Consider the following 25022-nt stretch of genomic DNA (forward strand, 5'->3'; position numbering starts at 1 on the left):
CCGCGGGAGGCGGCCCGAGCCCTCTCTTTCGCGCTTGGCGCGAAGGGGTTGTGCACGTGCGCATGCGCCGCGGCGGCAGCGGCGGGGAGCCGGGCGGCGAGGATGGAGGTCGGCGGCCCCGCGGGCCTCACCCCGCAGGAAAAGGCGCAGGTGAGCGGCGGGCGCGCTCGCGCGACTGCGGCGGAGAGGCGAGATGGTTCTCGGGGGAAGGGGCGCCTGCCGTTGCGGGGAGCCGCCGCCGGGCAGGGGAAGGGCGCGGGGTTCGCGGGGGTCCGGCCTGCGCCCTGCCCGGGACGCGCGTCGCCCAGCGGCGCTCTCGGCGAGCCTCAGCCGCAGGGCGGTCGCTTCTCCGCGGCTGCAGCGCGCAGGCCGCCCGAGGACGGGTGGCGCGCTGCTCCGGCCGCGAAGTCGCGCGCAGTCCGCGCAGCGCGACCCGTGCCGGGTGGGCAACGTGACGACTCACTAACGGCGCGCGCCGTCGGACTCCCGGAGCCACCGACGAACGAAGAACGCAGGAGCAGCGACGGCAACGAAGAGAAGCCCGGAGGGAAGGAAGGGGGCCGGGGAGAAGCAGGCCCTCAGGGCCCCTCCAAGCACCGGTAGATGGGGGCGTTCAGGTCCTGGTGGGGGCCGCATCCCAGAGGGCGGCGCTGCAACAGAGAAAACGCGCGGCCGGGGCCGAGGCCGGGTTTCCCACCAGACGGTGGACTTCAGCTCCCAGAATTCCCCAGCCAACCCTGGTCCAGACAGAGGGCGCTGTGCAATCGGAGGCACTCGGAGCAGCCAACGAGGAATGTCGGATCGGGTCAGCCAGGTAGATCTAGGGAGGCAGGCAGTCCCCAGTTCCTCGAGGAACCAGGCCCTGTGCCGCGTAGGGCCTTGTGGGTACTGAGGCAACTGGAAGCACACTGGCAACTAGTGCACCTCATGAAACAGAGGCGTTACACGGGCATACCAAAGCATGCCCATCACTTTCCGTGCTGCATATTGTTTATAATTTAATGTGCAAATTAAAATTGCAGCGAAAAGCAACAGCAACCGCTCAGATCTCCAAATCCCAGCAAAATAGAACTGTCTTCGCTGCCCTTCGGAAACTCAAGGATGTGGGAGCCATCTGGCCTTTGGGCACAAGCTGTGCCACAATGATGGGGCAGCCATTCAGAAGGCCTGCTCCAGGCCCTGCTTCTCTCGCAGGGAGGGGACCTGAAACATTCTCTCCCTGATTAAATGTACAGGTTGGGCAGATTCTGTTGGGGGGGGTCATGGTCCCGCAGGTAACGGGATCTTAGCCAAGTTGGGCTTTCTATGTTAATCCCAGCACTTTGAATGTTAAACTGAAACCTGTTGGCATGCACAAAACAGGTTACGCTGCTAAAGCTGCTCTCAAGTGGGCAGCTCATTTTACACCAGCTGTAGTCTCCAGGTCAAGTACGTGGCACTCGTGCTGAGGGACAGGAGGGGCACTGTTGCTAAGGCAGCCTGCTCCAAAAAGGGCCTCAATTGGTGCACCAGCCAGTCAGGCAAAGCCCCTGCCCCAGACTGCACCTGCCTGTTTGAGCAGGAGCCGGGCGTCCAGGGCATCTCCTAGGTGGCGGGTCTGCTTGTTCAGGGGCAGCATGACACCATCCAGAGCTAATGTAGGAGTAGGCGTGGTGCCAGATGATATCCACCTGAACAGTGCCTCCATTTTGCATGGGTTCAGTTTTAGCTTGTTTCCTACCATCCAGTCCCTCACAGCCTCCAAATCCCAGGTGACAACTCCCACGGCATCTCTAGTTTGGCCTGGGGTTATTGTGTAACGGAGCACCATCAGCATCCCGATGATACCCCACCTCAAGCTGACAACAGAGCTCTCTCACTGGTTTCGTAGAGCGATTAAATAGAATTCAGAGAAGTGAGCCCTGTGGCACCCCACAAAGGCTTGGCTTGGGAAAGAGTGGAATATGGAGAAAGGCTGCTTGGGAACACTCTCATCCACCCCCCTTGTTACCTCTGAGGTCCAGAGCAGTGGAATTGCCTGCTGGAGCACTGGGAAAATTCCCAAGTGCTTCTAAAAAACAAGTGGATCCATAATCTTATGGGTCCTCTACCCCTGCAGGGATCTAGGGTGTCCATAGCCTCATGGTGACCAGGAAGTGATCTGAGCATAGCAAAGGAGTGATCCACCGTGTCCTCCCTGACAAATATCAGGCTGTCTGCTCCGAAAACCTGGCTTAGCATGTGGGGCTCATTTAGTTGGGCCAGGTAACACATAGTATAAGCTCATGGAAGCCAGGAAGTCCCGAACCTGTCCAGGTCCTTCCTCAGCTTTTTTTAAACCTAAGCAAGTTCACAATGTTAGAAATGAGCTTTCAGGTTATGTGGAATTATCTCGGGGGGGTTGCTTCATTTTTGGGAGCACGTGTGCTGTTCTTCATTGCCATGTCAAACCCAGATATAATTATGCTTGCTGTTTAAACATTTGAATTACTTTTCAAATTAATTATGACAGCTACTTAACAATAGTTTTGTCTTCTAGCTGAAAGAAAAGCTGGCCTTATTGAAAAGAGAATACAACAAAACATTCCACCGGTTGCAGGTAGGTAAATTAATGTGACTCTCCAGAGCTGCTGAAGGACAATCTCTTCATTTGGAGAATGCTTAAGGAGCAAAAATCAGCAAAAAATTTAAGATGGGAGGCTGTATAAATCTTTTAAATAATAAGTAAATAAATAAATAAATCATTGCTTATTGACTAATAGAGCAGCCAAGTGTGATTACTACCCCTCTTCGTTTTCACAGCGTGCTGAAAGAGCTGTGAAGGTTAAAAATTACATCAAGAAAACAGTTGCAGAGCAAAACCTGCTGCTTGCACAGGAGGAAACTGCAAAGAACCATGCAGGTAATACTGAGACAGCATCTGTTGGGCTCTTTGTAGAAATAACTGGGGTGAGGGTCTCTTTCTGAAGGATCTCAGGAGGTGGTAGGGCCTAGCTGACTCTGTCTGGTCAGATCTGGTTAACCCTTGGAGGGAAACCTGGGGTGCTGCAGTTGTAGATGAGGCTGTGAAGTTGAGAAGATGCCCCAGAAGTAGGAACAGCAAACTGCTCCCATATGGTTGACCAGAAGTCACCAGGACTTGAAGGAGATTTTACTGTGAGTGTCTCTGGAGCCACGTGTTTGGGTTGACCTTCCACACCATGGAATCACTCCGCCCTCCTCCAAGCCTGAGTGCTCTGGAGAGTTTTGTAAGAGCTGAGCTGCTGCTTCGACTGGAGGTGGGGAGTAAGAAGGTGACCTTGAAGGAGGCAGGCAAGGTCTGTTACTAGGGCAACAAGGGGGAAACGTCTCTGAAGTCCAAGGCAGGCAGGTAGGGTTTGTAAGTGACGCAGGCAGGCACCTCCCTGATTCACAAGAATATAAGAAAGGGGAGGAGGTACAGCAAATCAGGCTTGCAAGATGCTGTTAATGAAAGTGGTTTTAGCCTTCCTGTGGGGTGGATTTCCTGGTCTGGTCTGGTCTGCCTGGTGGGGTGCAGGGCTGAGGCAGGAAAGAATAGAGAAGGCCAACCGACCAGAGTGATTTTATCCTGTTGTTTGCAGTGTGCTCCATGCCTTTACCGGGATCCTTAATCAGTTTGCTTCTCCTTCTCTAGAGCTTTTTGAGTGGCTCCTTTCCCACCTACAGGCTAGTCTGGGAGTTGCCCTTTACTTTAGCACATTCAAGGAGGCAGATGTTGAGGGAGAGAAAAGCTGGAGCGGAAGGTGGCCTGACAGCTGTGCTGCTACTTTCCTCTGCATCCTGTGTGCAGGGTAGTTCTGAGGATATGGTCCCTGCTTGCCAGTTTTGCCCAGGCACCAGAAACCAAGATTTAACCATTTTAAGTTAAATCCCTTGTGGAATGCTCCTGCTTGACAGATACTCGCACTATTGCAAAATGCCAGGCACAGAACTGAGCCGTGAGGGAGAGATGCACTTGTCATCTACACGAAGACAGTTATCCCTGGCCCCTCCCCGTGCTGAAGGTAGACAAGAGTCACTTTGAAACCAGGAGCAGAAGCAGTGAATCAAGGCTGGGAAAGGCACAGGGCTAACATGGTTCCTCACCAGCCTCTCCTTCAAGTTTGGACTTTCAAGAAGCTGGAAATCCTAGAGCCGGAAGAAACCTTATTGGTTGACAGTCCTTTAGATTTCTGAAGTCTGCTGTTGTATCTCCCCTTAGTCGTTTCTTCTGTAGGCTCAGCATACCAATAACTCTTCCTCATGGAGGTCTGATTTTCTGGGAGCCCATCTCAGAACTCACTCCAGTTTGTCACTCTCATTTCTAAATTCTGGGGCTCAGAACTGGATACAGTACTCCAAATGGGGGCTGACCAGGGTAGAGTAGCATAGAACAATTCGTTCCTATAATCGGGACTCAGTGCTCCTATTAATGCACTCCAGGATAACATTTGCCCCTTCAGCAGTTGCATCCCTCTGCTGGGTCGTGCTGACTTGTAGTGGGCGAGGAGACTCAGATCCTTTTTACAGGCACTACTGCCAAACTAGGTTTCCCCCATCCTATATTTTTGCCTTTCATTTTTCCTATCCAAATGCAGAATTTTATATACGTCCCTGTTAAATCCCATGCTGTTCTTTTCAGCCCACTGCCTGTTTCAGTCTTTTTGAATCTTCTCTTTGTTGGAGGGGAGCCAGGTTAGTCTATGGTGGCAAAAAATCAGGAGGAGTCCGGTAGCACCTTTTCTGACTAACAAATGTATTAAAAGGCAGAAGCTTTCCTTAGCTGCAGCTCACTTCATCAGCTGCACAGAGTGGTTAGATTGACACGGGATTTAAACTGGGGTGAGACAGGGAAGGGAGGGTGGTTGGGCAGGTGCAGGTTGTACATTTACAGGCAACGTTGCTGCCTCTTTTGATTCCTGAACCCAAACTGAGTCGGACGAATCAATGCTCTGTTTGTGCGTGCTCCTGTTGAAACAGCTCAGCTTCTCATGCCTGAAGTCTCTTCAACGAGACTTTTCTAACAAACGCTCCTTTTACAGCATTCTATCGCTTTCTGCTCTGGGTCAGAGATGCTTAATTCTGCTGACCTGTGTGCTTCCCAGGGTGAAAGAAGCTACCCAATAATTTTTCCTTTGCAGGAGGCCTCAGTCAGTTATCTCCAGGGCCCCTGGAGGAGGGTCTGGCTGAAATCTGCTCCGAGAGCAGCACCGCAGAGGCCACGCCAGTCCTCTTGACGCCTGAGGCCTCGGAAGGTGGCTTGCCAGAAATGTCAGGCTCCAGAAGTAGCCATCAGGCTGGCAGAAGGGTACTCTTTGTGGAACCTCCTCCTGGGAGAAATTGTGGGCTGCGCTCAACCAGTAGGACCACTGGGCAACGGAGAGGAATGCTCTCTTTGGCAAAGAGAGGAGAATCGGTGTGGGAGGCGCATCAGAGAGATACTGGCGGCCAACTGGAGCATGAGATGGCCGTGGCCCAGGGCTCAGGGTCGCCAATCTTTAAGAGAAGAAGCAACATCTCAGAAACTGGCCAGAGGAGCCCCCCAGAATCGTCGTTGCCAACTAGCAAAGGAGGAAGCAGCAATGTTAATTCTCTCATGCTACACCCAGACTGTGAACAGGGGATGTTGGTGCAAACTGATGTTCCTGGGGTAACGCAGCCCCTTCCTTGGGTCCTGTCAAATGCAAGTCAAGTATCCTTACTAGACTACCTGAGCGAAGAGAACATTTCTGGTTTGGATGACTCAGCTGCTATGAATATTGCATTATGCACAAATGTGCAGAATGAGGAGAAAGAATCTGTCCAAATGGAAGAGGGGCACCGATGGATGGGCAAGAGAGATCCAGGAAGATTAGCAGACCTAGCAGTGACCAATGATGCCGTCCAAGGAGACAAAACTCTTCCTGATTTGCATAGAAATGACATTGATAATGGCCGCCCCCCCACCAAGAAGACAAGTGGAAAGGACAAAGGGCCCAATCTTGAAATTGGGTCACCTCCCCTGGAAGGGGTCACTCCCAATAAGGGGATGCTGAGCTCTTGCACAGTAGTTGAGGGACTCATGTTTCCAGTTGAATATTATGTGAGGACGACACGGCGACTCTCCAGGTGCCAGAAGGAGGTGAACCTGGAGGCGGTCATTCAGAGCCACCTGGGAAGGGGCAGAAAAGGCCGGAGGGTGATGCACAGAGGGCAGGCAGTGAATCCGGCCCTGTCCTCCCCAGAGCTCCCCCAATGTGGTGATCGGCTGAGCTTGCCTCCTGGGGCGCCTGGGGACGCTTCTGCTCAGTCCCCCTGCCTCTCTCCAAAGAGCGCTGGGTCCGGTAGAGGCCATGTGCGGTGCAGGAAAGGGCAGCGGCTGAGAAGGAGGACCGAGCGGACGACTTCCCTCAGTATATGTCAGGCTCTCTTGGAGAACCCAGAGGGGGCGCTCCCCGGAGCATTTGTTGATCCTGTGGAAGAATTTCACAGGGGGAAAGAAAACTGCTTGCACGGAAGCAAGGCAGCCGTGCTCACGCCTGCAGCAGCTGGTAGCCCCTTGGGCAGCAAGCAGAGTAGCAGGGAAGGGCTAGAGGGGCCAGCCCCTTTGGCCAGCATAAGCCAGGGGGCTGAGCTCCAGAAGGTCCAGCGTGCTCTCCCCAGCAGTGGAAGAAGCCAGGAAGGCAGTGGTGAACTGCATCTCTCTGCAAGGAAGCCTTCTGGACAGACCGGGGATCCCCGTCACATCAGTCCCAGGCTGGTCCAGCAGGGTAAGCCCTCTTCGCCCCCGTTGGAGATGCTGGCGGCCTCCCTGGGACGCAAGGCAGGGCCGTCTCCCAAGGGACCGCCCAGGCCGTCTTCCTGCAGGGTTTGATGGAAAACCCGGGTAGTGTCGAGAGCATATGCCCACCTGCGCTAAGGGCAGCGCTTCCCCGGCAGGCAGGACGGATCCTAAAGCTGGGTTCTGTAAGGACGCCCTCTGGGGTGGCAAGGGGGTATGTTTGAGGGTGGGATGAGGAGGAGTGAGCTGCTTGTAGTTGTAAATTAAGGCACATGCAGCACACCAGCCTTGCCCACCATTCAAAGACCACGTGTATCTTTAAGCGGCGTGCAAGGCTGAGGGCTGCTGGTGGCGTGGGGTAATGGGTCACCATCCTGCCTCTGTAGGTGTTGCAGAGATGAACATGGGAAAGTCTTGTAAGCCAGCGGCTTGGGGGCTCAGCAGATTGAGGTTGGGGTCTTGCAAAGGTTCCCTCCAGCTGCTTGTTCCGTGTTTGCAGATGGAAGAGGCCACCCGCCCGTGGGCTCCCAGAGCCCTGCTTCTCCAGGCTTCTTGAGGGTGGATTCTGCTGTGGCGGCTTTGCCTTTCCTCACCCAGGACCGTGAGGGGTCCCGCCTTGGTTGGCTGCCTCCCAGCCTGGCCTCCCAGGAGTTCCACCTCCCTGATGAGGAATTTGGCCACCTGAAGTCCAAGAAGCTCAAAGTCTGTCCCAAGAAACCGTTGGGGATTTGGGATGCTGGTGGATCCAGCGAGGGCCCTCCGCGCACCGCTGGTGAGGCTTCTCTCGAGGAAGGAGCAGTGTCAGGACAGAACCTTGTTTCCGGAATGAAAGGGACGCCCCTGGTGCGCTCTCCCCGTGAGCTGCTCCTTTCCCCAGCCTTGGAAGGTGGACAGAGCCTGTTGCAGTTCCCGATGCCCACCCCGGATTTTCCTTGTTTGGGGGCAACCCCGGCTTCCCCAGCTCTGCAGCGCAGGGAGCCCTCCCCGGGTGCGTTTCGGGTTTCTCCTTTCCAAGCAGCTGTGGCAGCTTCTTCCTTCCCGGAAAGTGGCACCAGGCTGCCTCGCTCACCAGGCCAAGTTGGGATCGGCGGGGAGGCCGGGGAGGAAGCCGCCAGCCTTCAGGAGAAGCAGCTCCCAGCTGAGAAGCCAGCTGAGCGTGACAAGGAGCCCGCCCGACAGGTAAAGGGGGTGCATCCCGGACACACAGGCTGCTGAGGCGAAACAGTCACCTTGGGAGGAGGCAAGGAGGGCACCAATGAAAGTCTTGGCAGAGAATCTTTCTAAGCTGGGGGCTGTGTCTGAGTCTCCCTTTGCACCCTCCCCCAGCACATGGCTCCTCTGGGTTGTGGCTGGCTTAGTTCCCCAAAGCCCCTTATCTGGTGGTCATTTCTGTGCACGGTCTGTTTCTCCCCTGCCCCGGGCTCTGTGTGTCCATTCCTTTGTCCCGATGACCCATCCTGTTCTGGGCTTGTTCCTCAGTCTGTTGATTTCACTCACCTTCCGGTCCTTGGATTCCCTGCCTGGGCCTGTGGAGGCGAACAGCCACTTCCCTGACTTTGTCAGCTGTCTTTTTCTCCAACAAACTGACCTCTTGCGTTCCTTGGAGCAACTGAATCACTGGTTGGCATTTTAGAGCTCCTTATTGATCTGTATTAAAGAATTTAATTGAGGAAATTGCCTTGCTTTTCTGCGCAAGGAGTATTTTATTGTAGCAGAAAGCTAGAGTTCAAAGTACTGTGTATATTTTATTTTAGACTCACCATCTTGCCTTTCTGAGAAATTGATACTGTATTTTGTTCAGTTGGTGAACGCTGTGATTCCTTTCCTGACTTGTCTGCCAACACATTTTTCCATAAACCTAAATGAACAAATGACCCTCCAAACGTTGGGATGGAGCTCCCCTGTAGGGCGGATGTAGATGGACCTGGGTTCCAGGCCTTAGTGAAACTCAGGTTTCAGTGTGAAACTGCTTCCCAAATGGCACTGCAGGAATGTGGTTTGGGTGCTTAAACTGAACTACCTGGAGCATCACTTGCCATTTGTTTTCACAGAACAACACTGCAGAAGATGTCCTGGGAATGGCACCAGGGGGTATTCAGAGAGAAAGCAGCTTGAAAATGACTTCAAAACTAAAGGTTAAAGAAGAAAAACTGTTAAAATACTACATTACTTTCCATTGTTAGAAACCCACGGCTTGCCTGATAATGGAGTGTGTGTGTGTCACACACATCCTGCAGAAACGTCAGCCCTGGAGGAATGTGCTCCCTCTTGAGGCTGGACAGACCCTCCAGGGCAGTGCTGTGGCTCTGCCTGCCCTGCCTTAGGGACAGCCACAGACCTGGGTTGTCGTGGCTTTGAAGGGGCTGCTGCTGTAGCCAAGGGGGCATTTGGCTAATTGGGGCCCTTGCCAGCTGTCCAGGCCTGCCTTGGTCCTGTTGCAGGCACAGAAGGAAAACTGGTGCTGTGTGGACTGAGATGGTGAGGGAATTCTGTGGTTTGCTGGCCGAGTTTCCCTCTTGGGTGGAGGGCAGAAGGTGGTTGTTTTTACTCTAGGCAAGGCTTCAGTCAAGCCTGGAATGGCCACAGGCTCTGCAGGGCTGGGGACCAATGAACTACAAAGGCAAGTGTGCGAGCAGGTGCAGAGAGACTTTCCCCACTGCTAAGTAAGCATGCCTGCTAACTAGCATTTATCAGCGTTCATTACGTACTGCTCCCCTTCCAAGATTCTGGGTGGTTACAGACATGAAACACAAAACAATACAATGGGCCACAAAAGCACCCTTATTGTCAAGGCAGGGTAGCAACCAAAACTGGCAGCTCAGCGTAGTCACTAAAGATTCAAAACCTCATCTGAACGAGGCAGAGGAAGCCAGTAGTAAGGGGCCAGAGTAAGAAGTCCAGAAGGGTTGGGTCCCTTTGGTGAGGCAGGGGCCTAAGGATCCTTTCCCTCGGAGATTGCACAGGATGGGCCAAATGTGGTTGGAGAAGACACCTGGCTGTGCCATGGAGGGCTTCATAGGTTAGATCTGGCACTTGGAATTGGGCTTGGAAAGCTGCTGGCAACCGGTGCCAGAGTGTGCTGGCTATCCTGCAGCAGCCATTCTAGTCGCTGCATTCTGGATGGTTTTGTTTTCAAAGGTAACCCTAACCCTGGTGATAACTGGAGCAGTTGCCATCACCGGGGCTTCCCAACTCGGGAGGGGCTGCAGCTCGTCTGCTAAGTTGCCACCTGCTGCTGTGGCAGGAGCCGTGGCTCCCAGGCCGGCTCTCCTGGAAAGAGCGCCAGCAACTTCCCTTCCCTCCGTGATACGTAGCTGGCCCCGTCCACCCGGCTGGCTCCTGTTGCCGCTTCCCAATAATCCTGCCTCCTCCCCTTCTCTGGTCAGAACGGCTCCGGCTCCTGTTTGGTGGACGTGAGCGCCGTCTGGTGGGAGGCTGCTGACTTTGCGGATTTGTGCATTGTGACAGCCGAGGAGACGTCCGTTTCTCTCTGGAGGCCTCTGGATCTTGGCCAGTGGGGGACGGTGCACACCTGGCGCTTCACGAAGGTAGGCGAGGGTGCTGCTGCTCTGGCTGCCGTGTGTGGTGCCCCCTGAACCTTCTGCAGGCTGGGCGTCCCTTAGGCTGCCCCGGCCGCCCGTGTCTGGAGGCCGAGGGGGGCCTGTAGAACAGGCGCCCTTCTGCGCCGTGGCTTCATCCTTTCCAGTATCTTCTCAGCATGGATACTCGCAGACCTGTGCGCACGTCTGTGCTGAGAGGCAGGGCTTTCCTGGCCCAGTGAAGGTTCAGAGGTGTGGCACTGCTTGCCTGTGCCTCTTTGGGGTTATGAAATTGCAGGTGTTGCTTTCATATGTGCTTAAAGCCTCCAAGGCTTAGCTCGGTGAAAATAGAGCTAAACTGAATGATTTTTTTCTATTATGGCTAAAGGCCACAAGCTTAAAATAGCTGGCAGGGGGTCCTGACAATAAACAATATAAAATAAAAGAGATAACCATAAAACCAGCATAAGGTTCTTCGCTGCAAGTGCTAAGAGCTGGACCCTCGCTACCTGCTGCCACTCCCTGCAGGCTGTTACTGCAGACTGTGCTGTCTGAGAGGTTGCTTTGCAAATAGCCGGGGAGCCGGCATTCACCTGGGCGGTGTGTGAAGAACAGACTGTTCAGCGTTCTGCCATTTGCAGACAGCCCCCATTTTGAGCGCCTGTGTGAGAACCAGGCGTCTTTCGCCAGTCCTATGTGCCTTGAGTAGGGACCCTGTGGTGCTCTGAATATTGCTTAATTGTGGGTCCTTGTCAGCACAGCCGAAGTGTGTAATGCTGGGGATTGTAGCTCCGCAGCACCTTGCGGGCCGTGGGTCCCCCCTACCCCGTTTCCTTTATTCAGGCTGTGTCCAGGGAGGAGCTGTTAACTCTGTTGCTCTCTTCCTGCAGTTTCCAGTTATCCAAATCGTCCCCCTGCCAGGTGCTCTCAGCCTGGTGTGTGTGGTGCTGGGACACCTGGAGACAGCAGAGATAAGGCAAGTTGTAAAACCTCTGCAGAGGTTCAGGTTGTGTGTCTCTCAGCAGCAGAGGCTAATGGGTCCTGAGGCGTTTAAAATGCCGCGTGCTTTCATTCTCAGACTAACACCAAAATTTGTTTGCTCCTTGAAACAAATCCGATCACCAGCTTTAGTGTCCGAGAGAAGCAATTTGGTGCTTCTGTGTTATTCAGGCAATTGCAAGCAATGTTACAGGTAAATCGACGTGACCCTTTGCACAAAAGAAAGCACCTGAGATTTCCATGATTTTATTTCTGCACTTGTCCACCATCTCATTCCTACTACAAATATTAAATCATCATCATCATCATCCCCAAAGCTTTCCAGAGAAGCCAAGTTTCTACTAGCCTCCTGAGGGCCGTGAGGGATGGGGGTGCTCTCCTCTCAGAGGAGAGGCTGTTCCACGGGAGGGGAGTCTCCACAGAAAACACCACCCTCGCTGGGCCTTCTCATGTCTCCTCTGCTGCTAAGTAGGCCCTCACTGACCATTGGGGGGGGCAGATAACAAGGGCACGAGTGAATGTCCTCAGCGCACCCTGTTCCAGATCAGCCGGAACTGGTGTACCAAACAAAGTTGAGCAAAGGCCCTCCTGGCCATGGCGTCCTCCTGCTCCTTGAGCAGAAGCGATGAGGCCAGGAAAACCCTCGGATCGCGAACCCTCCCAAGAGTCAGATGATCCATTCCTGGAATCCGAAGGCTTCTGAAGTCAGCCTCTCCACCTCGCTTGGGTTGAATCTGAGCCTGTTTCTCCCCGTCCAGACCCTGGCAGCCTCCAGGCACGGGACGAGACTGCTGCCACGCCTCCCCTTGGGCCCGGGGTGGAGATATCCTCTGCATTTTGATGATACCTCACCCCAAACCGAAGGGTGCCTTTTGTGGCCTTGGCAGAATGAGACATGCAGCATTTCCTTATTAATTTCTGTGAAAGAGTTGAGAGTCCCTTTAATCTTATTCAAAACAAGAGTCCAACTCACCATTTACAGTATATATCTAGAATTGCAGATGGGAAGCGTTTGATGGGCAAATTCTATAACATTTCTTTCACAATAGCATATTGGTATTTTTATTAGTATGTTACCCCCATCGTATTGAGTTTTCCTAGAATTGCTGTAACTGACATTACATGTTAACTAGTTTTGTTGTTGCATAGACCTAAGATCTTAAGTAGTCCTAAGATCAGAGGTAGACTTCTGTTCTTCTAGGTTTTTGTTCCATTCTTCTGAAGATGGCTGCATTAAAGAGCAGGTGGTCAAAGCTGGAAACATAAATGCGGTTCTTGGTCTGGCAGACAGGAAGCTGGTCAGTAGCTGTTGGTCACTCCAAGGTCAAGAAGTGGAAGTCTTTTCTTTCTCTGAGGTGGGAAGGTGAGGAATGGCTGATTTTGTATGGTAAGCCTCCTCGGGAAGACCCCCATCTCAGAAGACCTCTAAGAAGTAGATAAAATCAATGCAGCAGGGAAGGAAAACAGACTGACTAACATGCCTGGGCAAGAGATGTAGGTGGATAATACCTGTGCCGGTCCTGTTGGCAGTGAGCTCGTTTTCCATCCCTGTAAACTGAGTGCTGAAAATCAGGAGAGCCTGTTTATTCTGCAGGAGCAATAAGAGACGGGCTCTGAAGCCTCCAGAAGAGACCGTTTTGGCTTTTGCTGATGTAGCCGGAGTACAAGAGGCTTTGCTTGGAATGACGACCATGAACTGCATAGTGCTCTGGTAAGCCTCTCTTTGGAACTGGCACCACAGTCTGAATGGTGGAAGTTTCCATTGACGCAGCTGTTTTTCTTCATGAAAATTCTGATTGAGTTCTATAAAGGCGTTATAGTAGATAACCCATAAAAACAAACTTACATATAAGCTGTAATATGCATAAAAGGAAAAACTTTAACTGAAAAGGGGAGGGGGGAGAACTGAAGTAACTGGAAAAAAGAAATTAAAAAAACCTAGAACAAAACAAAAAGAAATCCAAGATTTCAAGATTCCAATATCTTTCTTCAGTACAAAAGTTTTAATTGGGTATTTATGCAGATCTTTACAATTCAGATTTTAAAAACTGAGTTAAGCCTAGGCCGTGTGGAATCCGTTACTGTCCAGCTTTGCCTCTCTGTTGAAACAAAGCGAATTCGAAGATTGAGAGTTGACGTGTTCCATTGAACCAACATTTAAAATCTGGTACATAGACATCTTTCCAGGAGCATACCGTCACCTGTATTTATCAGAGTTCTTCACAAATTGAAAAAACATTTAGAATATAGTTTAACCACACACTGACGCGTGAACCTTCCTTCCCAGAACCCAGTTCACAACAGCAATTATAGCTAATTAATCAGGGGCTACCACTGGATGTGACTGTAACTTGGCACGGAAAGGTTGACAGCTAACCTTTTTTGAACATCCTTTGAAGAGTCCAGTAGATACGAAGAAGTATTTTTGCTGAATCAAATGAGTTTTTAAATCCTACTTGATTACAGAGGGAGAAATGAATTAAGAATGTTTAATGTGATTCAAATATTAAAATCAAGCACATTCAGAATTTGAAGGTTTTTACTGGAACGCCTGGAACTGCTTCAAGACACGGAATGTCAATAGTGCGTGCTTGTCTTACACTTTCTGTATTGCCAGCAGACTCATTTTGGGGTGCCTAAAATGCTCGATATTGGATCTGAGCAGGATTCACCCCTTCCTGGCTTCTCTGGGGATGGATGAAGATTAAGGGGGGGTCCTACCTTTGTCAAAGCTGCTTGCTGATGCCGGACATTTTTTTGTGCACAGCCAGTGCGCTCCACCTGCTTTTACCTGGAGAAAATATTTGTGCAGCAGAGAGCAGGAGGTCACCACCTTGCCCTCCCCAGTGGGTTTGGGCACCAGGTGGGGGGGCAGGGAGGAACTCCTGAAGAGCCCATGGTGGCTCACGAAGGGGGGCAGGCCTTGCTTGAAGCCGTGTGGGCTGGTCAGCTGGGGGTCTGCAACCTGCGTCTCTTTGTCTATGTAGAGAACTAGATACTGTATTTCTGAGATGTAGTAATGGGGGGGGGAAGGGTCATTATTTATTGGAATTGCTTATTTGGTCGATATTATACCCTTCTTACATAGCTATTGAATGGGTCAAGTAGTGCATTTTAGAAAGAGGGAAAACTCCATTACTGCAATTTGTACATTTGGTTTTGCTGATCTTGTTCTTGCAAGCACCCAGGAAATGGGTCCCATTAGGGTTAGAGAGGAGGTGGCTCGGCACGGCCCATGCGCAAAATGAGCAAGGTCTCTGGGCGCTGCTGGGCAGTGCCCTTGGGGACTCCAGGGGGAGAAGCAGTGATGGCCTTTTTGCCTTGTGCAGGAATCTGGGAACCGGGCAGTTGCTGAAGAAGATGCCCGTGGGTTGGTCTTTCCCCGCGTCCGTCTGCCACAAGGCCTACTCGGATTCGGTAGGTCCCTTAAGGCAAACTCTGGGAAACACAGAAAGTACCTGCTGGGGTTTCTGGGGGCGGGGGAGAGGATTCTGCCCTTCCTGTTGCCGAGCTTTCCAGCACTTGCTTTGACTTTCTGCTCAGAGCACTGTTGAGGAGGCAGCCTCCAGCCTTGGAATGTGAACAAGTGGGAGTCTGCATTTCCACGCTTTTGGATAGGAGAGGTTGTGCAACTCCTTTGGTGAATATTGTGGAGGCACTGAGAGTCAGCCAGAATCTAGCAGCTATCCGAGGAGAAGTACCGATCCCTTTTGCAGAACTTTGATATCTGGGAAAATCATACTAAAAAGCAACAAGCTAGGCAAAATAATTAAATCCCATAAAGTTTCCAGTTGATTATGCTTTTAGTTATATTTATAACCAAGGAGAGAGAAATTCTGAATTCCAGAGTGGGACTGAAAATTCGTTCTGACTGATCGCAGCTTGAAGTAGTCTGTTGCTAGGGTCATGTCAGGGATGTGGGGCAATGCCAGAAGGGAGACAGTTTTGGCAGCTGTTCAACAGGCGGACTTTTTTCACGGGCATCTTCTAGAAAAGGGATTTGTCATACTTTCCCTGAGGCCTGCCCAAGTGAATAAGTTTGGATAAGTAGTAAATGTTTTGGGTTGATTTCTTAGAGGTAGGGAAGTGTTTAGAAGTCCAGGGTTTTAAGATTAATTATGTGTTTGGGGAGATTTGAAGGGTGTGCTTTTGAATTCTAGTATGCTTCAAACCCTCAGAATCGAGCAGGCCAGAAGCAGAGAAGATCTCAAAGGTTAGCTTAATGTAACGTGTCTGAACAAGTAAATCATCTTACGACTCAATCTGTTGGCCAAGATGTAATTGAGAAGCAGTTTGGTGTAGTGGTTAAAGGCACCAGGCTAGAAACAGAGGCTGTGGATTCTAGTCCTGCCGGAGAGCCAAAGACAGCTGGATGACTGGGCCAGTCCTTCCTCACCCCAAGGAAGAAGGCAACAGCAAACCATTTCTGAAAATGTTGGCAAAAAAAGACTGCAGGGGCACATCGAGGCAGACTGACTTGAAGGCACAGAAAAAAAAGGGTGGGGGCATGTTCACCCAGTATCCTGAGATGATAACTGGCTTTCCCTCAATCTGCCCAGCTCCTTTTGTGCAACCCCAGCTTAAATGTTGTTTAAGGACCACCATGTGAATGCCTTTCTTATGCATCCCATGCTTCTCTGACTGGTAGAGGAGCTGATGCCTCCATTTGTGTTTTCTCTTGCGGATCAGGGCCTCCTCTTTATGGTTTTAAGCCATCCACATGCCAAAGAGAGCACGTTGTGTGGGAACCCAGCCTTCCAGATAGTTGCGCTCAATCCCAGGACAGCCAGAAGCTCTGGGGTGATGCTCTTGTCCCTGCCCCCAGGAGTCCAAGGAAGGCAAGTTGGGGCGCGAGGAGGAGGAGGAGGAGGAGGAGGAGGAGGAGGAGGAGGAGGGGTTTGGGCTCTTGGGAAACCAGCAGTTTGCAGCCAAGTCCGTTTGAAAGTGGGACACCGCTCTGCGCTGCATTATGGGCTATCAATCTAGGCTTGTTTTGCTGCCCTGAGCAATGACAGCCTTGCAGAGTCTCGGGGGAGGTTCTTCCTCAACCCGTCACCTTGGATCATTGTAATGTGGACACTGAAGCCCAGGGAGCGCTCCACAGGCAAGGCATGACCTCCTTTCCGTCTCTTCCTCCCGGGACATCGAGTGAGCCCTTCCTGTTCAGCTTCCACGACTGCAGCTTGCAGGCTGTGATGCTGCTTTCTTTTTGCCTGCCTTGGGGGAAGCGTGTGATCCAAGGGCTGCTGCCTTGCTAATATTTTTTTTAAAAAAATTATTTATTTATTTATTTATTTATTTATTTATTTATTTATTTGGCTCGTATGCCGCCCATCTCCCCCACAGGTGACTCTGGGCGGCTCACAATAAAAAAGAAGAAATAAAATTCTCTCCAAGATGGCTAAACACTATAAATAATTTAAAAACATATTAAAAATACCCTAAAAAACCTCCTCTAATTTTGGCCCTATAAAAAAATGTAAGATGCTGTGGGGGGGGCAACCCATCATGCCACCAGCCATCTCCACAGGTGCGGGCCCCCCTCTGGCCCCCAGGCCTTCTGGCAAAGCCAGGATTTAATCCCTTTCCTGAAGGCCATGAGGGAGGGGGCACACCGCACCTCAGGGGGCAGGATGTTCCATAGGGGGGGCGCTGCAGCAGAAAAGGCTCTCTGCCTAGACCCCACCAATCGAAATTGGGTGCTAATCGGGTGCTGCTTCCTTTCCTGACCAAGCTGTCCTCTCGTGTCCAAATCCGTTGTCCCTGGAGCGCAGCCACCTTTTCTGCCCGTGCAGCGTTCTGAACTCCTATTGCCAGTGAGGCTCTGAGCTTGCAGGAATTTGGAATTCCAGGGGCCAAGCCCTGGAGGGAAGGCTGGGTGCTTGAGGGCTTTGCCCACTCCTACAGCCCTTCCCTTCCCTTCCCTTCCCTCCTACCCCAAGCGACAAGAAGATCCGCGAGAACAGTCTGCTAGTTAAAAAAAGGTTACCAGCAATAAAGGGCATAGCTCAGGAAAAGAAGAAAAATAGCAATTAAAACTTGTGGCCGCCCAGCTTCAAACCAGGGACCTTTCTTGTGTGAGGCAGCCAAGGGAACCTCTCTGCTTCTGGAGCGTTAGTGCCAGAGTAGCTGGAACGTTGATTTGACAGCTGGTGCCTTTGGGTGCCTCAACTCTGTAAGCAGCACTCTGCCTTTCAGAAAGTACGTATTCCTATAAGACTCAGAAGAGGAGCGATTGGCGATTGCTTTCCTGTCGTGGTTGGGAGGGGCATCCAGCCATCAGGGCCGTGTGAAGTGTGGCCCAGGCAGAACGCTCTGCCAAAGTGGAGGAAAGGGTTAAAACGCAGGAGGTTTCTTAAGCCGGTTTCATTTCCAACCAGTTTACCGCTGCCTGCAGGGCAGAAAACCCCCATCTTGGGCCCAGAAATGTACTTTTGGGGATGACTGTGCTAAACCTTAACCCTGCCATAACTACATTGAAATGCCCCTTTCGTCCCTAACTCTGAACCCATTTGAACGCAGGCGTTTTGTTGTGACCTGTGGCACTGAGAGGATGAAGGGTTGCCCGGGTGGGAGGTATCCTGTTTAGTTCCCTGATTCTGCTCTATCTGAGCTTCCTTTTTATACTTCCTCTTCTGTCCAAATATCTAAATGTTCCAAGCGTGCGAGCGATGGAGCTCCAGAGCCTGTGGTCTCCTGATGACTCTTTCTGACCCTCTAGGTACTTGGAGCGTGATGTGAGGAATGCTTCAGCGGCAGCTGTCCTGACATCTGGAACTATTGCTGTGTGGGATTTATTTCTAGGGCAGTGCACTGCCGTGCTGCCCCCCAACTCTGAAGGCAGCTGGTCTCTGGCCAGGTGGTCGGTCACAGACACTTGCCTGCTGACTGGGCAAGAAGATGGCACGGTTTATCTTTATAGGTACACGGGAAGCATGCACTCTGATCAAGAGACATGCTCCATTCGGAACAGACCCGACTTCCTGCCTCTCAAGAACTCTGGAGCCGAATCCCTCTGACGGCAGGTTCCGTGACACATCAAGATTTGTGAAGTGTGAACAGGGAGATTCCACAACAGTATTGTCCAAAAGGAACTCAGAAATTGGGCATGGTCACAATCCACTTTGAATATTTCTTCTGCAAACTAACCAGAATTAACAGGAGCTCCTGGTTGGCTAAATTTCGCTTTTTGGAAGAAATTGCCTCATACCTGTTAAAAGAAAATGAAACTGAAAAAGCAAGCAACACATTTCATTGATGTTCTTGAATACGTGATTATTTTTTGTAAAAGGTTTCCAGGTTTTTGTACTAAGCGTGAGCAGGGATAAATACGACAATAAAAAGTCATCTTTCCAATAGATCAAGTACATGATGATGATTTTCATGTTAACATCATTGTTCTCCCATTTCCTTTTTGTGATAACGCAAAAGTAGCATTCCTGATCATTCCAGAGGAAGATGAGACGTGACTACAGTGGAGCCTGAAGCTTCTGTGCTCGTGCGGGGCATATTCTGCTGGCTGGGACAGATGCCTCAGGACCGCAGGAACATGGGACATTCCTCTCAGCCCCCCGCCCCCACCGGCACCAAAAGTGGGGAACGGAGCTTGGGGCTGCAGCTCAGCCGCCTCTGCTCGGGGCCCTGAATAGTCAGAACGCCCCCGTCAGTGTGAAGCCGCTGCCAGGGGAAGGGAGGAAGAGGAGGAGATTTTCGGATCGCGGTGATCGGGTCTTGGCTGCCCTGCGGATAGAGTAAGGGTTAGCAGGGGTGGGCTGGGAACACGCTGTGGGAATACTGTGTAATTTCCAGTTTAGTTTGCCCCCAGTACGTTCCACGTAAGTCCTGTATCCAGATCAGAGCAAGTTCAGCTGGCAAAAACGGCCTGACGGCCGCAGCACCAAGCCAGTTAATTGGCAAAACAGGATGGAAGGCAGAGAGAGGCGCAGAGGGATAAAGGGTGGGCTGGCGTGTTGATCTACACCGAAAAGATGGGGTTTTCAGAGCCGCTGGCAAGAACGCTGTCGGCAACCGGCAGAGGCAGTCCCCGAGGGGTGGCCTCTGCTGGCAGAGGCGGCGTGCAGCAGCTTTCCCGCAGCTGCCCTCTGCCAACTTGCTGGGTTTCCTCCCCCGCTCGGGTAGCCGACGTGACTCCTTTGCCTTTTGACCGAGCGAGGGCGGTCCGCGTCCCTTCCTTTTATTTCCATTCCGAGGCAGCGGCCGATATCCCCGAGACTTTGCTCACGTCGCCCACTCCGCGCCACGGAGGAAAGAGCGTGGTGGGCGGGGGTGGCCTGTACGACGTCCCCGCAGTGCGGTCCGCGTGGCTTCTTGGGGCTCCCTTGCGCGAGTGTGACTCGGCGCCGGAGGGCTCTTCCTCCGCCTTCCACGCAAAGGTCTTGCCGCAAGCCAAGAGCAGAAGAGCGGCCCGGCTGCCGCGCGAGGGCCGCCCGCCGGACCTTCGGCGCCGCGACCGAGGCCGGCGCGCCCGGACGGCAACATTGTAACAGGCTTGCGACAGCCGCCGGCCGCCCACGTGCCGGGCTGCAAGCCGGGAGGGGAGGGGAGGGGGGCGGGGCGGGGCGCCGCGCGCGCGGCCTGCCGGGAGCCCCGCCCCTCGCAGGGAGAGCGCAGGCGCGCGCAGGGCGAAGATGGCGGCGCGTGTGGTGGTGCGCGCCGCGGCCGGGCTCCGTCGCCAGTGCCTCCTCCCGCTGGGCCGCCTGGCCGCGCGGGGGGCGCCGGGGCCGGGGGGGCGGCGGGGCGCCGCGGGCGCGGGCTGGGCCGGGGCGCGGCTGCCCGCGCCGGGCGCGCGGCCGCAGTGGGCCCGCGGCTACTCGGACGCGCCGACGCTGACCTTGAAGCGCATCCGCGACCAGGTGCTCTACGTGCTGAAGCTCTACGACAAGATCGACCCCGAGAAGGTGAGGGGGCGCCGGCGGGGCGCGGGGGGGCGCCGGCGGGGCGGGGCCGGGCGGACGGGCAGCCCCTCTGACGCCGCCCCGTCGCCCCTGCAGCTGACGGTCGAGTCGCACTTCATGAAGGACCTGGGCCTGGACAGCCTGGACCAAGTGGAGATCATCATGGCCATGGAGGACGAGTTCGGTAAGCGCGCCGCCCCCCCGCCCCCGGGCTCTTTCGTGGCTGCTTAAGGCGTGGGACGCCCACCCGCGGAACCCTCTGCTGCCAAGCAAGGGCTCCCCGGGCGGGGCGGGGCGGGTGACGGGACAGAGTTCAGGAAGAAGGTGGCGGTCAGCTTGGAGGTGGAGGAGCTCAGTAGACTTCCCACAAACGTTTCCTGCAGCCCGTCAAGAGCCCTCCTGTTCCTGCTCCCCCCTTTCCTTGCAGATCTTCTGGCTCAGAAATACTCTTAGGTCTCCTTTCAGGCGCTGCCCGTTTGAAATCTTCCTGCAGGTTTTCAGTAATGCTTGAATTGAGACTGTGAAGGTCATTGCAAAGTCTGTACCCCACTTTCCAGTAAGTACTTTGAGGTTGACTTGGACGTGCGTGTTGGATCATTGTCCTGTTGAAACATCCAACCTTTTTTCAGCTTTCAGAGTGGCCTTCACAGTCTCCAGACTTCTGCCCAAGATGTTTCACAATACTGATTGAAAAGGGGTTCTGTATCTGCTGTACTCACCATTTTCTTATTTTGAATATGCAAACAGTTGCACCTAAACAGTAAGCATGCATCCAAATTTGTAGAAAGGTGCTGTGCTGAACTTTGTACCAAGAAGAACTCAGGGGTCCCCAGAGACATGGTGTTGATTAGGGGTGTCTGAGCGTTGAATACAGCACTATATTCATCACCAAAAGATACAGATAATTCTCTTCTCCCCCTGGTATTGTGGCGTCAGCCCTGCACTGCAGGGTTTTTTGGGAGGAGGGTCAGAGTCTTCAGGCCAAGATTGTGGTGCTTGTTCTTGTTGACTGAGACAGTGGCATCTCTGAACTAAATGAGCCAAATCTTTCCAGGATTTGAAATTCCAGATGCAGAAGCAGAGAAGCTGATGAGTCCTCAAGATATCATAGATTACATTGCTGACACGCAAGATGTGTATGAATGAGTTCCTGTCAAGCTGAGTAAGTGGACATACTTTTGCAGATGGGACATGCAGTGATCTTGTGTGGTGAAGTCTGCAAGGAGGGATGATCTGCAGTTGATATCAAGAGCAGGACCCAGTCAGGGAAACAGATGGTGGGAGCCTTAGTAGGCACGGTTTGGACCCAGTAGAGGCAAAATCAAGCTGGATCCATTAACAGTTCTTTGGGAAAGGGCTTGGCTTGCATTTTAGTCTAGGAAGACTGGGTTGCAAGGAAGACCTAGACTGCAAAAAGTCTAGGAAGACTGGGTTGCTAGCCCTGGCAGGGAGGAGAGGAATGTATTGACTGGGAGCACTAGCCCACTGCGGTCTCTTGCTGGCCACTGCTGGCCAGCATCCTTTGACAGAGTGCAAATGAGGGATTCCTGCAGCGGGAGGAAGTTGGACTAGATGACCTCCTAGGTCCTATTCCAGCCTTTACAATGTACATGTTACGATACATTGGAAACGTTGATGGGAAAGAGAAAAGAAGCATGAGAAGCAGCAAGGGCAGGGAAAGGAAAAGGTTTGGACTATCACACCTACCTTTTCTTCTCGAACATTCAGCAGCATATTGGAGGGATGAAAATTAGTGCTTGCAGTCTCATAGTAAATCCAAAATTGGGTTGAAGCCTCAATGTCCAGGGCATTCCTGGGGTGGATTGTGGAATGCAAGCATGAGTGGCAGGCAACCAAATCAGAGCTTGTGGAGAACTGCCTGCAAAGCTTCAGGAAGGAAGCTGCAGGCTGTTCGGCAAGGATGATGGGCCCTGAGGTGGACGAGTTGACTGGCCCAGAGCAGCTGCAAGGCAGATTTTCACAAGAGCAGAACGGGAGGGTGGTGGCCTTTACAAATAGAAACCTTGACTGTGTTTGACAGGGCAGAGAACACCTATGCTTTGGGTTGATGGATGTTGTCTTGGATGGGATGTGGGTGCCTCAGTGTTCATCACAATAGCATATTTACAGTTAATTTTTCTTTTGTCTAGAAACAAAGATAGATTCACCAGGTGGCTTTTCAAACTTCTTGTTCCGAAGATCTCTCATAGCTTTATGATAGTTAAATAAATGATTTCTGAAAGTGATTAGAAAGCAAGGTTAACAAACTTCATGTCCTTCAAGGCTCCACTGTGGTTGTGAGCTTGATGACTGATCCCCTTGTCTCCTGGCACTCAAGCCAGCGAGGGACTGCTATCCGTTCTCCTTGTGAGGAGCGGCTGTCCAGAACATGTCTCCTGTTCTCTCCTTCCCTGGAGAGGTTCCGAAGAACCGGTCTGCTCGCCAGTTCTTCAGTCTTTGCTGTAGTCATTGTCTCTGCTCTCCTGGAGTCGTGTTTAGCTCGCCATGCCTCTCCCGGAGGCCAAGAACCAATCAATGATCTTGATGCATTTGGTTTGACCCCCTGAGCAGCTTGTTGGGTGCATCTGCTCTTCTTGACTGAAATGGATCAAAGTGGTGATCTGGCCCTTGGGCTGGTGGCAAGGCAGTGCTTTGGAGACATGGGAGCCAGTTGAATCTGGCTGCTCTTGACCATGTTTGTGTGATTCAAGTTATCACTGCAAAATTTCCTTTCCAGTGGCCATATGTAAGGTACAAATATTTTCTCCCACCCTGCTCATAGATAATTACTGTTCTGAAAGCGGGATGATGTGATCGAGAAGGATGATCCTGGCAAGCAAGCCCCTTTGCTGTTTGGAATCACTGTGGCTCTCAGAGGAAGAGTTTTGTTCGTTATATTTAAAGTTGTATATGTTTGCCTTCGGAATAAATATGAATAATTCTTATCCCTTTAGTTCCATTATCACTGGTTTTAAAACTCTGTTTCTCAAAACTTTCACCAGATGTCCCCTGGGAGGCCATTCCAGAGAACCTGCACAGCCACTGAGGACTCTGTGATTTTGCACCGTTCCCTCCTCCCCATTTGGATATTTCCAGCAGTGCAGTAGCTTCTGGTTTCACTAATGGCATTGCTGCTGCATTTAAAGGACCACAACCGCAGAATGCCTGTGGCTGCACAAGAAACCAGGCTAACACGCAGTTGGTTGGGTTGTGGCTCAGTTATTGCTAATTCAACCCCCTGTAGTTAACCAGGAGCGCGTGTCTTGGTTCTTGATACCTGTGAGCTTTTCAGAGTTACTGTAGGGTGGACCCCAGGAGGGGAATGCTTGCTGCAGTGATGCAGCCCTGAACACAGTGGGCACATACTATGTGCACAGAGGAGTACAGCCTGTATCTGCAATACCATTTTAATGAAAAACCGACCTCAACCTTGTAGAGAAAAAGTATCTGGCTCCCCTTTGCTTTATGTAGCTGTTTGTATGATGCATTTAGCCAAACTGTAGGGTTGGCACAGCAGATTGAGACGTGAAATCACGTGCTGGTTCATACAATAATACACGATTGTGGGTTGTGCAAGCGGCTTGTACTGGGAGATCCCTCAGGGCTTTGTAAAAGTCGTCATGAGCCTACCTCCGGTGCAGTTGGGCAGAGGAAGGATGAATTGTTTGCGGCTCACTGTTACTTGAACCCAAACAATTGGCCTATTTCAATCAACAGTGGATCAGAGTGTGGTGTGAACAGTTCTTTCAGGCTCATGTAAAGCCAGATAACTATTTGTATCATCAAGACTGCCATCTCTCAGGATTCTCAGCAGCTTACAAGATGTATAAGAAACAACAAAAATACACACAAAGGGTCCACAAACAAGTGAAAGCAATAAAACCAAAACAATAAGCAAACCAAGGCAGACTCAAGGTCCAAAGGCTCTCCAGAAGACGGTGCCAGCCAGCCACACGCCCCCGGGAGGCCATTCCAGAGAACCTGCGCAGGCACTGAGGAGTGCAGCCAAGCCTGGGCCCCTCTTGCCTTATTAACGTGGGGCACAATCATTTCTCTGGGCAGACAGAACTGGCCAGGTGGGTCCAATAAGAGGGCAAGCTCCTGCAGCCCACTGGGGCCAAGTCACGCAGAGAGGTGTTTTCTATCTGGTGGCGATGATGGGACCGGCTTTCCACCTAAAACACAGCTCTTATCATCCCACCCTCAACCAATAGTGACTTGTGGGAACATTTACATTTAAACTACATTTAAAAGGTGGTAAGTTGGGAAGTGCTGCCACGAAGCAGGGGGCATCACACGTAGCTTCTAGACAAAGGACTGGGCAACAGTTCCTGCAGCTTCAAGCGAAGTTGCTGGGCTCTTTTGAAAAAGGTGCCAGGGTGGACCACAGAGCTGCAACAGCTGAGGGTACAGGAGGCCCTTGGCAGGGGTGAAGGCCAAGCCAACCTGGTGGTGGGGAAGTGTTGCTTTCTTGCTGAAAACAGGCTGAAGCTGCTTTGCCAACAAATATTTCCCACCAGCCTCTTTGGGACACCCTACATGCACTCTGCTGGGCACATGCGCCATCACAGGGTCTGCAGTCTTCTGCACCAACACCTGTCTAATGCAGGCAATGTTCACTTTCAATTCAATTCAATCCTGGTTTGATCCGGCTAGTCAAACTGATCTGACAACTGAATCTGTTTTCTTAACAGATTCTCTAACAGCTGTTTCTGCATATGTGCAAAAGCATCCAGATCTATTTGAAAGCCTCAGTTCAACTCCCATTTGATTTGGAATCAATCTTATCCAACTGGCTTTGAATCCAACCTCCAAAATGAATTTTTACAG

General features: G+C 52.0%; 2 protein-coding genes across 4 annotated transcripts; both read left to right on the forward strand.

Moving 5' to 3' along the window:
- The first annotated feature begins 27 nt into the window (after positions 1 to 27).
- On the forward strand, positions 28 to 18632 carry PALB2 (partner and localizer of BRCA2). 3 transcript variants are annotated; one of them, XM_088152069.1, is made up of 13 exons: positions 29 to 150; positions 2519 to 2578; positions 2782 to 2881; positions 5121 to 6728; positions 7239 to 7918; positions 8791 to 8874; positions 10126 to 10287; positions 11169 to 11254; positions 12479 to 12640; positions 12872 to 12988; positions 14607 to 14694; positions 15967 to 16115; positions 17999 to 18632. In XM_088152069.1, the coding sequence occupies exons 1-13, from the start codon at positions 103 to 105 to the stop codon at positions 18294 to 18296; spliced, it is 3642 nt and encodes a 1213-aa protein (XP_088008195.1). In that variant the 5' UTR covers positions 29 to 102; the 3' UTR covers positions 18297 to 18632. The 3 variants fall into 3 exon arrangements, 2 of the variants coding, with proteins under 2 accessions (XP_088008195.1, XP_007433957.2); XM_007433895.4 differs by lacking the exon at positions 29 to 150 and adding an exon at positions 163 to 814; XR_015798144.1 differs by lacking the exon at positions 14607 to 14694 and having other exon boundaries at positions 28 to 150; positions 17999 to 18136.
- Positions 18633 to 19891: 1259 nt separating this feature from the next.
- Positions 19892 to 23137, forward strand: NDUFAB1 (NADH:ubiquinone oxidoreductase subunit AB1). The gene is made up of 4 exons (XM_088152098.1): positions 19892 to 20195; positions 20289 to 20376; positions 21247 to 21354; positions 22975 to 23137. The coding sequence occupies exons 1-3, from the start codon at positions 19926 to 19928 to the stop codon at positions 21336 to 21338; spliced, it is 450 nt and encodes a 149-aa protein (XP_088008224.1). The 5' UTR covers positions 19892 to 19925; the 3' UTR covers positions 21339 to 21354; positions 22975 to 23137.
- Positions 23138 to 25022: the final 1885 nt, after the last annotated feature.

Source organism: Python bivittatus, unplaced genomic scaffold (assembly GCF_059951505.1).
Source record: "Python bivittatus isolate LINGU-HERP-01145 unplaced genomic scaffold, Pbiv_v1 ctg000030_np1212, whole genome shotgun sequence".
Classification (NCBI taxonomy): Eukaryota; Metazoa; Chordata; class Lepidosauria; order Squamata; family Pythonidae; genus Python; species Python bivittatus.